The sequence below is a fragment of the Falco punctatus genome (genome assembly GCF_963210335.1).
Source record: "Falco punctatus genome assembly, chromosome: 7".
Taxonomy (NCBI): domain Eukaryota; kingdom Metazoa; phylum Chordata; class Aves; order Falconiformes; family Falconidae; genus Falco; species Falco punctatus.
The window spans coordinates 18541509-18555082 of record NC_137587.1 but is presented as its reverse complement, the minus strand read 5'-3'; the positions used below and the strand labels follow the sequence as shown (position 1 = coordinate 18555082).

General features: G+C 33.8%; 1 protein-coding gene across 9 annotated transcripts in view; it reads right to left on the bottom strand.

Moving 5' to 3' along the window:
* The window catches only part of RYR3 (ryanodine receptor 3), a 248358-nt gene that overhangs the window by 14904 nt on the left and 219880 nt on the right, over window positions 1-13574 (bottom strand). For all 9 annotated transcript variants that reach the window (XM_080395875.1, XM_080395881.1, XM_080395877.1 and 6 more), the window contains 10 exons: window positions 13332-13349; window positions 12757-12837; window positions 12265-12353; window positions 11745-11873; window positions 11263-11367; window positions 10096-10177; window positions 8434-9755; window positions 5668-5726; window positions 2901-3069; window positions 2166-2252 (listed from right to left, as the gene is read on the bottom strand). In XM_080395875.1, coding sequence (XP_080252001.1) covers window positions 2166-2252; window positions 2901-3069; window positions 5668-5726; window positions 8434-9755; window positions 10096-10177; window positions 11263-11367; window positions 11745-11873; window positions 12265-12353; window positions 12757-12837; window positions 13332-13349 — 2141 coding nt within the window. The remainder of the gene's footprint in view (window positions 1-2165; window positions 2253-2900; window positions 3070-5667; window positions 5727-8433; window positions 9756-10095; window positions 10178-11262; window positions 11368-11744; window positions 11874-12264; window positions 12354-12756; window positions 12838-13331; window positions 13350-13574) is intronic.

Here is a 13574-nt window from a genome sequence, read left to right as displayed (position 1 = left end):
TTGAACAGTAATGTCCTTTTTCACAGCAAAAGTCTCCACATCATCTCATGTCACTGAAGAGGGAATCTAGAAAAAGCAAGTGCACGCATATGACAGTTTACAAGTATCTCCTTTAACAGTGCCATAACAAAACCAAAACAAACAATGAAGAAGTTATGCAGAAATGATTTCTTGGAAGATCCAAGCAATGACAGGGTTATCTAATAATATGCCTGAATTTAGGGTTTGTTTTGTAATCTATGTTGTTCCTGATTACTAGAGTCTAGAAAGAAACAATATTCTTAAGATACCAACTTGTACATTGTCCATAATTTTTTTTCATGACTTAGTTTACAGCTTATAAATTAATACAGTATTTAATCAGTATTTCAGAAATACCCCAAGCCATAAAGCTGACACACTACCCTAAATTCTTCCAGTGACTTTAAAATAAAAGCCATAAATGCCCTTCTTTTTACTACTTCCTCTGAAAGGTGAAGTCCTGTTCAGTCTCCCTGAACAGCCTCCTGTTTGGCTCCCACTGACCTTTTCCTATCTATGACAGATGGACTTGTACTGATAAACACAAGAGAGAGGGGAGAAAAGGACTGGCATACACAAATACGTATTGCATATACCTTTGAAGTCTGTCTTCTCTAACCATATGGGATGGAAAGAAAGAGGCAAGAAGGGAGCCTTAAATAGTCCTGATGGTATTTCTCCTGGAATGGTGCACATACATTCTACCCAGTTTTCAAGAGCCTTTTGCATCTTTACCTGCCCTGTCTCCAAGACTATAACCGTGTTGTAGGTGTTGCTTTTCAAGATACCTGAAATCAGGATTTAGTTACTTCTAGACTGAATGTTCAGCCAGCTGCTTTTGTCTTCTATGAAGTTTTTGTTTGCAAAAAACAAAACTAGAAAATGTAATACTGGAAAACACAAGATTCATCAGCTTATTGCAGCTTGCACCCTATATCTAGAAGGAGAAAATCAAAAGGGCTGGATTCCAGGATAAAGATAAATAAGGACTTTTCTTATGGACTTCAAATCTGTAAGGAAAGGAAAACAAATCAGGCTTGTATGGATGGGAGTTCTCATCAGTGAATTCTACCTTTCACAGATAGAGGTTGTGAAGATTCAGGAGTAAGATTAGTGAAGGCTGCTCAAGATGTTCTACTTTGTTATACACCAGAACCTGAAACAACTCATTAGATGCAGGTAAAATCTTAAGATTAAGTTTGAAGTATGGATGTATAACCTTCATACAAAAAAAAGAACTCTAGCCTACTATGAAAAGGCTTCTCTTCCTTGTTTTTCTTCTGCCTGCTTATATGAATCACTAAAAGTCCCAATCCCAGTATAGAAATACCTTCATCACAACAGCCACTAACAACCATATTGGCAATGACAACAAAGAAAATGGAGCAAAAAAGTATGAAAACTGAATTACACTCTTACATGAAAGCATAGAATGGGAAGAAATATGCATTTGATGTTCATTGGGGATTACTAAATTAATGAAAAGATACAAAAAAAGAAATCAAATAAAGCAAGCACACATGCCCAAAATGCCAAACCCCAGACCTCAAGGGCATTAAAAAAACCCAACCAAACAACAAAATAAGTACAACTAAAACATACGAGCTCATCTAGTTAAATTGAGACATTAATCTAATTCTGAAATTATGTATAAATTTTTTCCCAGTCAAAACTGAATGTAGTTAGTAGGGTACTTTAGAAAAAGAAGAAATACAATAATTGAGAATAATCAGATGAACTTAAGTCTCTGAGTATCTTTAAAACAAATGAGAGACAAAAAAGCAACAGTTTTGACATTTGAGTTTAGTCAGAGATATTTGCCATGAGGAGATTAACAATCCAAACAATAACAGAATAACCTGAGTAAATGAAAAAATGTCTGGAAACAAAAGCTGAACTATAAAGCATGAATGAAACAAATGTTTTTTCATTCAGCCTGAGTAAAATAAAAACAGAATAGGTTTAATATCCAAATTTTAGTAACAAATTCTAAAATACTATTTTAACTACTTCATATCTAAATGCTTTAATTCATGTTTGAAGGGCTTGTAATATACAGGCTTTATTAAACAACCCTTGCAACCATCATCAACTATTCCTCTGAAAATAACAAAAAATATTTAAAGAACAATGCATAATCTTACCTTGTAAAATAGAAGAATAAAGTTGATGGCAAATGCAACAAATAGAGCAAGAAACCTTAAGTTATAAAAATTTCTTGCCAAGTAATGCTGAAAGTAAAAAAAAATATATATAAAAAAAAGTTAGAGGTGGCTTGTAGCTAATATCAACGTAAGACTAGTAGCCAGCAAATTTTCTAAGTAAATACACAATTGTATTGCCTTCATATTTATAATAAGCATAGGCATTTCTTGGCATCCTATTCCCCCATTTCACGATAACCGGGATTAGAAATGATGGGCTTAAAACTGCAACAGGGAAGACTGAAACAGAATATTAAGAAAAACTTTCTAGAAGGAATTCTGGAAAAGAAATGCTCGAATAGTGGAATAAACTGCTTTGGAAATAAACTGTTTCCGAGAGTTCATAATTTGCTATTTTTAAGAACAAAGAAAAATATTACATACAATAGAATTGCAGGTTCTAGAATTTAGATTATGGAAGATAGGGAGCTCCTAACAAGGAATTCAAGTGGTTATTTTCTGTCCTCTTAGACCAAACCAGGAGAAATTACAAATACAAAACACTATTTGTATGACTCTGAAGTATTATAAAAATCACAAAAGACTGAATACAGCTAGTCATTTGAAAACTCATGCCAATATTCCTTTTATGATGACATTTCTCCCTTCGATATCAAGTGTTCTATATTACATAAATAAAAAATTAGTGACTAAAAGAATTTATGAAAAACTTACAAGCATTTTTGTTTGATAAATTTCCAAAGCTTTGAAGAAGTTAGCCATAACGGCCTCCGGTTTCTCAATTTTTTGTCCATGCCTTCGCTTCTTTTTCTTCATTTTTCCCTCTTCTAGCTGCTCAGATTGTACTTCCTTTGCTTTATCTTGTTTCTCACCATCTTCCATGCTAGAAGAAAGGTTATCTAAACAAAAATACCTACCCAAACTTCTGTATTGTAAATGCATTAATTTAAAAGGAATTCTAATTCAGAAAGTTTGGCTTTGAAAGTTAGTTTTGACACGGGGAGAAAAATAACTGTAAGTAGACTTGAGGTAAACAGTAAACCCAGAGTGAAAAAAGTGACCTTAGTTTCAAATGTTATGTGAGAATAGGGTTGTTGAGGGGAGATCAAAAGGATAAAAAGCAAAAAAAACCCAGGCAGAAGTTACTGCACCAAGCGTGAAGTTGATAGTTTGCCAAAACCAGTGATGTACATATATACTCAGTACAGGCAAAATAAAAATTTTAAGAGTTTACATGTACTTACTTAAGCCGGGGGTTGAAGAAGAGAAATAAAGCTTTTGGGATTTGGTACACAGTACCATTCTTGAATAACAGTATGATAAAATGAATTCATTTTTGTCAAGGCAATCACTGTGGTTACAGGGATGAATAAGTGATAACAAGGAAGTTTGCTTCAGAGGGTCGCAACTTACAACGTATGTAGAAGATGACAAATCATTCCTTCTGCACCCCTGAACTGCCATTATGAAAATTAAGTATCAAGACTGTATGTAGTAATAGGGGAATCTAGTTACTAAACTAAAAAAGAAAAGCTGAATTTGCATATATGTAAAAGAATGTTCAGGCACTGAGATGGCTGAAAGCTTTAGGTATGAGGATAAAGAAACACAGTATGTGGTTCACTGTCACTCTACTACTGCAGTAGGAATCATATGATGGGTGTCTAAGAATGTGTTTATCTTCTACATAAAAAATGTCCAAGTGTCAGCCTCAGAAACGTAAGCCATTTGAACTCAAATTTTTAAACTGAGGGCAGTTTGAATATGCTGCTAAAGTACTTGAGAGAAAAATTACGCGTGGTAGACAAAAGACAACAGGGAATAGGGAAAATAAGTCCAATAAAATAATATAGGTAGAAAGAGCTCATTTTAATGGAAAATAAAAGGTGAAAAAGCCTAAAATAAAAAAAGACTGGCACGGGAGATTTTGGGCAAACTCCTGGGTATGTGTAAATTGCCTCTGAAGCACTGGTGATATGCTACTAGTGTCGAAATCAGAGGACCAAAATCAGTCAACAAAGAAAAAAGCCCAGCAGTGACAAGATTTAGCAAAATTTTTAAGAGGCCATTTGACTAATCACTATGTTAACCAACTAAATAGTAACATGTATATATAATGTATATAACATGTATATAATAATAAACACTGCAACATGGTCTAGATAGAACAACAATTTCTGAAACTGCTTATTTTGGAGTCACTGTCTTCATACTGAGTAACACTCATCAACAAGTTCTTTGGATACATGGTGCCAATAAAACCCCCATATATTTTTAATTACCAGAAGTGCTCTAAACAATGAAAATAACATGCTCAACATCCCTGCAGGGATTGTAAAGAGAGAGAAATCATATTGAAACAATTCTGTGGCAATTAAATGCAAGAAGGGGACTTTTTAACTGAAGAAATATGTTAGATACAGCCTGTAAGGTAACAGATAGTAAAAGAAAATATATTGAACCATCATAGCATTGATGGCATACTTTAATCAGGTAAGATACCCCACCCCCCAAAAAAACCACATTTAAATGCACACATGTGTAAGCATATGTATGTGTACACATTCTTGTCCATGTAAGACATACATATATACATGTATGCACACATATACACATATAAACATATATATCTACAGATGGGGGAAAGAAGGATGCTTTTCAGACAAGCTATGGAAAGTGTATCTGATCCTAAAATACTGCCCTCAGTGGCACACTTAAAAAAGATCAACTTTGGCAGATAAGAGGAGAAAGATTAACAAGGCTAAAGTAAACATTTTAAACATGAAGAAAAATAGAAAAGAAAGAGAAAAATGATGTATAGCTTTTGAATATATAAGGATAGGTAGGAGATCTTTTGTGTATGTCTACAAATATTTTAAGAGCATTCATCAGGCTGCAAGCCTACAATGTGGCTGCAGGTCCAGAAAGACAGCATACCTCTTAAAAGCAGCATACTGTTAAAGCATGATAAGCATTTTAGAAGTTATTTATAAGGCAGTCGTATGTAGGATGAATGGACAAAGGCATATATCTTCTGTCACGTTCGCAACTTGAGAACAGATAAAACAGCAATAATATAATTGCTGGGTTAGTCAAATCTTGTGTTTCATTGAACTGTTGTTGCCTGAAAATTATAGTGGGTAGGTAGGGAAAGTGTAAATAGCAGTAACGACAAGTTGCAGAGTTTTTTTCAAAACTGATGCTCATTTGTAAAAGTAGTTAAGGGAATTTGTAAAAAGATAATACCCACAGATTTATATATGCAGAATTGTCAAGGGCCACAAAAATCATATTGACATTACGTTGCCCACTGAGATTGTTTGCCACCTCCTAGGGACTGCATTGCTCTTCAAAATACCAATGCGACACAGCGTACATAAAGTGCTTTGCATACTGAGCATTGCTTGGATTCTTTCTGGCCAATTATCTAGCAATAGAAAGTAGCAAGGAATTAAACAGGAACCATGTAAAAATAACTTACTCAGCCTTCTCAGCTTCTGCTTTTCTTTCTGTTTCAGCTTCTTTTGCAATTTCAGATATCTGCAAAAAGTATTTTAACTCTCAAAATGGATCTATTCAAATAAAATTTTGGTAACATTAGTTACTGCTTTCTGAGAAACAAATAACATAATTACCACAGTGTATTTTTTATACCACTTTGCACTTTTAAAGTGTTAGATTTTTTAAAATAGACAGCTCAGACTAGATTTCAGCAGTGAAAACTGCATAAATTCTTCTGCTAGCCTTTGTCAGTATAATGTTATCAACACATTAATTAGCCCAGCTACCTAAAAAAACTTAAGTAATTATACATCAGACAGATAATGTGACCAGTTGAGGATGAAGGTAACTACATCCAGTTCATACCCTAATACAAAAGTCACTCACAAAGACTCAGTGCAGTTACTGATTATGTGGAAAATGAGCATCAGTTTGCCTCATGCTAAATATGAAACGAGGAATAATATACCAATAATAGCATCAAAAATCTGAAAAAGTTCTATGTAATTATCAGACATTATAAAACCCAATTACTTTGTCAAGATCAACTGATGCAATTGAAAACAGGCAAATATTTAAATAACTTTTACTTATGCAAAGTTTTCTTCAAACTATTTATCATAGGTGGGTTGATGGTTCATTAAACCTCCACTGGCATACCTCACAACCATCTAAGTATGTGTTTACAGCATTCCCTTGAGGTAAGGAAGAAAGAATATACAATTTTACAGATGGCTAACTGCAGCAAAAAAGCAAGCGCTGGGATTTCAAACACCTTTAGGCTCAGTGTTGCAAGACCAAATTAAATTCTTTTCAAATGCAGTTTCAGTATCTAAACTTCACTGGAAATCAGAGATGCAGGCTCTGAAGTCCTAGATTCACAAAGGAATCTATAGTGCATAAATTTGTTACCATTCACTTTTGCAAAATCCTGTGTTAGCTCTTTACCCTCTTCTGTATTCTCTCAAGTACTTCAGACCCAAATTGTCTGTCAATGTATTCTCCTACCTTTCTGGTGAATATTCACAGGTATCTAAATTTTCCCCTAATACTCACCTGGATGCCTCTCTCTCACATGTAAGTAGTGAAAGAATTTATGACAGAATTTACTAAATTGATCTTGTCTTACTTATCTCACCTCTTATCTGTGGAACCTCGTCTAGTACAGGTGATGGAAGGAGCTTCATCTAGTACACATGATGGAAGCTTGTGTAACTCTTCCACAAAAAGCTTCCCCTAAGAGCTCAAGCTGGTGGAGAGTAATTCAGAGATCATTTGTTCTCTGCCTAGTTCTTCTAAGGGGTAGGGTGGGGGAAGAATGAGTAAATCCCCACCCTCTCCATCCCTCTATCATAAGTTTCAGTTGTGTCCTTTCCAGGCTGATGAGCCTTAACCTACTTAATTCCATATGCAAAATTTGTTCTATATTGAGTTTTGATAGTAACTTCCTGAAGGGAATTTTGTTTCTTACATTGTTGTTTCTGCTTTGAGCTCTACTGAATAGTTACATCCAGTACTCCAACTGGTTTACTTGAGCCATTCATATAAATAATGTGAATATTAATTTATGTAATATAGAATTAAACACTATTTTAGCAAATTTCACTAGATATCATATTAAAGGTAAAAGATGGATAAATTGCATAGCTGACCTTACAGTAATGACTCAAAGTATCTGCATTCTTATCAATAGTTACAAATTTGAGAAATTTATAAATCAAAGTGAAGCAAGGAAAATTCTAAAATATTTACGCATATCTGCTCAGATCCTTAAATTAAAATAGAACTTTTAAATGCCAACCATAATACCTTTATGCTTACGCTAAATGAGACAGGATTTTAAAAGACTGTCATTTTAAAGTATGCACATAAAAATGAATTAATAAATAAAATAAATAAAAGGAAAAATATAATTTCATCTAGGCAATAAAAAAATATTGGAGAAAAACATTGAATGAAGAGGAAATAATTAATTAAGAAGATGTACAATGGAGGTTTATCTTGAAAGTATCTGGAAAAGATACCATAAAGATGTGGATTAATGAGGAGAGGAAAGATGTATTTGAATAACAAGCAGAAACAGACCTGAAGTGTAGAGTGAAACGTGATGCCTTCCAAATATGACAAATACATTTGGGTTTTGACATTTAGTTCCATCAGTTTTTAAACAGAATGATAAATCACATTTCACTGAGCTGAGTGGAACAATATATCATTCATAAAACAGTATAAAAGTAAAGAATGATTATATGATAACCTTTAAAGTACAAATAAATTCAGGCAAAATTATTTCAAACAATAGGAAAAAACGTATTTTATTGTATGTGATCAGTAAAGCATGTAGAATAAAGACTACAATGCTAAGGCTTTATTATGGAGAAGGTAGATTGTAAAAGTAATTGAAATACACTGTGAAAAAATGGGGTATGCAGAATAAACAGGACTGTAAACCATTTAAAGCAAGAACTGTGCCTAGAAAGCTGCTAGCAATTTTTGTTTTTAATTAAAGTCCAAATGAACAATAACAACAATTTACTGCAGAGAAATCTAAACACACTGGGCTGAATTTTTCTACCACATAAACTCTCCTGTTTGTTTTAAGAGATTAAAATGTATGTTCTCATCGAGAACATTTATTAATCAGGTAACTGGCAAATAATTCAATTACTAATAGAAAATTCAATAATATATTTGTACTGTAATACTATTATTTTCTGCAAAGAAATACAAATTCTCTTTAACATACCTGTAATCCTTTTTTCTTACGAACTGTGTTTTCCAAAGATGACTGGATATCAGTGCCAAGGATTTCTGCAATATCTCCAAGTCCAGCATCATGACCATGCTTTGAGCCACCTTCTTTCTTTGTATGAATGCCAAAAATGTCTGAGATTATGTCAGTTTCTCCCTTTTCACCCTTCACAAACTGCACGAGTTCAGCTCTGATGCCATGCTCAGCACCTTCAGCTTTTTCTGCTTCCATAACATCATCATGGATTCCAAACTGCGTTGGGTCAGGCATGTCCCCTAATATTTTAGTAACTTTAATGTTTTTGGCTCCTTCAACCAGGCCACCCCCAAATACAGTACTCCAAAGAATCTGGAAAATTCCCCACACTATAGTAAAGAACAGCTGGAACATTCCTACAAATAGGAACCAGAAAAAGGAGAAAAACACTTTCACCATCTCTTTTACTGTCATCTTTCTAATTTTCCTGTATTGTTTCCTTAGGTTCTTCACAGTGACCATTTTAAAAAAGTTGGCAACATTCTTCTTCACTGCAACACAGGCCATTGCAAAAGCCGAAGCAGATTCCAGGGACTTTTCTTCCTCATCATCTCCAATATCCACTATGTAAGAAGGCTCTGCCTCTTCCTCTTCCTCAGGCCTCTCAGATGAATCTGTTTCAGAGATCTGAGATGCTAACTGCATTTCAAATATCGTGTCTTCACAGAAATTCACAAAGAGTTCCATTTTTTCTTGCTCTCCACCTTCATTTACAACATCAAATATGAACTGCCTTTTGGATTCCTTCACCTGTGGCTTCTCCCACTGCATTCTACTGGATTCACTGATTTCAAAGTAAACTCTTTCTATTTTCTTGGCTCCACCCATTATTTCAATGCGGCCAAGGTATGGTTCAAAGTAATTAAGCACACTTTCTGCAGGTTCAAGTAAGCTCTGAAGGCGTGAATCATTAGGCATGTGCTCTGAAAGGTTTGTTAGCAATACTGCTACATTAAATCCAATGTCTTTGGCAGGTTCGTGGAATCTTTCCACAAAATCAACATAGTTAAACATATCGTTTTCATCAGCTTCTGCACAGGACAACAGGAATTCAATCTCTGACTGTATGTACTGTTTTTGAGCCTCCATTGATTTCTGAAATTCCTTCTTAGAAATGATGCCTTTACCATCTGGGTCATGCTCTTTGAAAGCATCTGAGTTAGTCAGATCTTTTAACTTGAGGAACATATCAAAGAACTTCAAAATCATTTCTACATTGCTAGATGATTCTACAAGCGTGTCTACCATTTGTTTTCCAATAGTTCCATTTACAATGTTACCTAAGTAGTGTGATAAAACAGGAAGTTATCTGGCATTGCCACATTATAAATAAATACATTACACATTTATGCTGAGAACAGAGGAAAAATGTTCTTAAAGCTTTGTAATTTTTCTTTCAACATGCTTTTCTATAAAAAAAAATAAATTCTTTTCTGTTTTTCTCTTCTTCATGACTATGTATATTCCAGAATAATTGTTAAATAAATATGAAATAGTTTTTTTTTTCTGGCATTAGATAAAGGCAATTAAAAACAGTTTAGAAAGCTTAACATAATTATTGTACTTTACATTATCAAGCTGAGATAATCATATTTGACCATAAAGAAAAACAGGTCCAACCTTCAAGCAGTGACAAAAGCATCACTACCATATCCTTTAGCAGATCTAGCAGTTCTTTAAGCAATTCAATCTGAGCAGAGTCCTGAAAAAAATGGAGTATAAGGTTGTTTTTAATTTGTATTTATCTGGAAAACTAAATAAATTGGGAAGAAAAACAGTATTCAGGATGGTCATCTAAATGCAGCACATTTCATTGTCATTTTATTATGATTACTATCAGAAGTTTTCTATAATACGAGGGTAACTTGCTACAGCTGAATATTAATACCATAAAGTAAAGATAAGCTATAATGAAGTATTAAGAAGTATCAAAGTGCAAATAAGGGACAACAGTAACTCACAAAATTGGTTACTCCACAGATCTGGCAGTATTGATCTCAGAAAGAAACCATCCTTTCTCATCTCACGGGGAATATTTAATGGCATAATCCATTACAGCTCAAACAGAACTAGCTTAAACTGTTAGGTTTAACTACAGAACATAGTTAGTCTAACATGGATTTGTGACTAACATTAAGGACCTAAAACCTGTTAAGTATCCTCAAAATTTTGATATACTTCCATAAGGTGGGAAGAAATCTTATGAGTAAGTCAGAGAGTAGCAGAGATGCTGAATAAAAGTGCGGAAATGACTATGCACTGTTGCATGCAGTGACTAGTAGCTTGAGTGTATGGTACATTAAGCAGAAGCTGCAAACGAACATAGAAGCCTGAAACTGTGAAGAGGGGTAGGACTCCACAATGCCCTGCAAGTTGACCAACCGTCACATTCCTTCCCTCTTTAAATATTCCCCAACTTTTCTCTTGCCTTACTTAGCTGTAGCATGGGAACCATTATTTTAATGGTGCTTGCACTCTGACAGATCATCAGGTTTTGGCAACAGGGAGGAAGGGACCAAATTGCCAGCTTCATTATCAGAAAGGTATAATTGAGTCGGAAGCAGTGATGTTGATATTAGAAAAGGTGAGTGTACAGTGATGATTAATGCTAAAAGGAGTGATATGAAGATGCTGGTCTTCAGATCCAGTCTTGGACTTCTACATTACAATAGGCCCATGCACAACCAAATTAATATCAGCACATTAACTGCTCTACAGCTTTCAATATTCACTTGACTGTAATTTAAAAACATATGCAAAGACGGATTACTTGACTACTGAACGTACCTGTGAAAGTTTCATCTGCATATTGGCAAAGACATGAAGAAAGCCAACAACTGCATCCCACAGCCTACTATGAGCCAGGCTCTGTTGATTACCTATGCAAGGGCCCTAAAAAATAAAGAAACCCACAGGTTTTATTTATATAAAATAAAATAAACCAAAATAAGTAAACCAGCTTGTTTTCCTAAGATTACTCTCTGAAAAAAAACAAAAAAAAGAAACTTCAGGCTTCCATGAAGCTACCTGAGAAAGCTTCACAAGGTCCCTTTGGTATCTAGTGCATAAATACTAGATCATATCATGTTAAATATGCAGCCATCCACATATTTTAGTATTAACTTTACATAGAATCACTGACCGAGTGTAACTTTAGTAAAATAAAGAGAAATAAAGCCAAAGTATTTATAAATTTATTATAGAACATGATCAGGCCATGTAATCATAGAACTTCACTGTTAGTACCTTATGCAAAACATTTTCTTTACCTGGATATATTCTGTAAGGGAATTGAATATTTGTTTGGTGACAGCCAAAGCTTTAGAAAAGTTACGTTGTCCTGATTCATCAATGACATCCTTTCCTGAATAGTACCAATAGAAGTCACTGATTGATTCCTAAGAAAAAAACAACATTATATTTTCTAATTTTGGATTCTGTATGCAGTTACTTACTGCTTCCATTTGTATCACCAAAAATTGAATCATCAGTGGATGAAATTTAGTATTTCTGTGTCAGTCTATTTCTCATGACAAGAACTTTTTGCATTTTTATCTAACTATGCTCCCTGCAGAAGCAAACTGAAATAAATTAACCACCATCTGGTTTCACACAGATTTCTGAAAGGTTGCCTATTTTAAAAGGAAAGGTGAAATAAATTATATCAGCATTTTTTGTTGTAGGTATCCCTGAAGAGAGGATTTTTACATTTGGTTGCAATAAACTGTGAATTTATAGAAATGAAGGAAAGGCAACTATGTTATACTCCATTTTCCTGTTTCTTCTCACCTGAAGACGCAAGAGATAGTCAACTGTACTAATGATAATATTCACTGTTGTGGTGTTGCCCATCTGAGTACGTAGGTAATTTTGAAAATCTGAAATAATAAATTATTTGTACTTGGTTAGTGTATAAAGGAAGAAAAAATACAAAGTTATTTTCATGGAGACATGGAGAATACATTTTTTTAAGTACCTTGTTGAGTACAGATGCTTATTTGGTGGAAATTGAGCTACAATAGATTACAATGTAAATACAGTTGAAGAATTATTATCCACATGACTTGCAGTAGGCTTTACTATTAATGATTGGCATAAAAAATGAAATTAAATTAAGACAAAAATTGAAATAGAACTCTGCAACTCAAATTGTTAGCATGCCAGTTTCCCCTCAGAAAACAAAATTAATTAGAGGAAAAAAAAATTATTAGAATTGGTTCTATTCAACTCTAAGAACAGACTGATCACACATTTTCCCCAAAGTTAAATCAGTTCACTTACCATTGTTATGCCCTTCGCAGAGCAGTTGTAAAAATCTAAATAGATCTCGAGTAAATTCATCATGTTGCAACACTTTTTCACCTTTAAAATATATAAATACAATGATTATGTGACAACCGTTATGAATAAATATGCTAAACACATAATCTTACAACAACCTTTAAAACTGGAATGCTAATAAAACCCAGTATTATAAAAGCATTAAAGCGATTTAAAGAAATAGACTAATAATGAAAAGAAAAACTGAGACAGAAAAAGCAATGCCAAAATATTTAGCACTCCAATGCATCCATGGTTAAAAAAGAAAATAATAAGGGGGGGAGAAAAAAAAAAGAAAGCAACAGGGTATATATATCTACTAAGTAAATGGTTAGTCACAACTAAAATCATGCCTTAAATATGAATAACACTTCTTTAGTAAGCATCAAACTGTTTATCCAAACTAAACACACAACCTGCTGCAGACCAGAAAGCTAAACCTAAAGATATCTGGGAAGATGCAATGAAAGACTTCTCTCTGTATTTGCAACACATTTTTGCAACAATAGTATCAAAAACTGTAAACCCAAACATACCACGCTCACGAACGATGACTGTGAATCAAAGAAAAATAACAAGAATACAAGATAAGAATATTGGAAATTACAATGTTTTTCTTAAAAATTATTGCTAAAGATTTTGCAAATATAAAGCATATTCAGAACTCAAAGGCTATAATTACTCGTAGTAAATTTATCAACAGAAACCCTAAGCCATAGTAAATAATAGTTCTAGTTAAAGAAGGAAGCACATATAATGTTTTAAGTACTACTGGAATC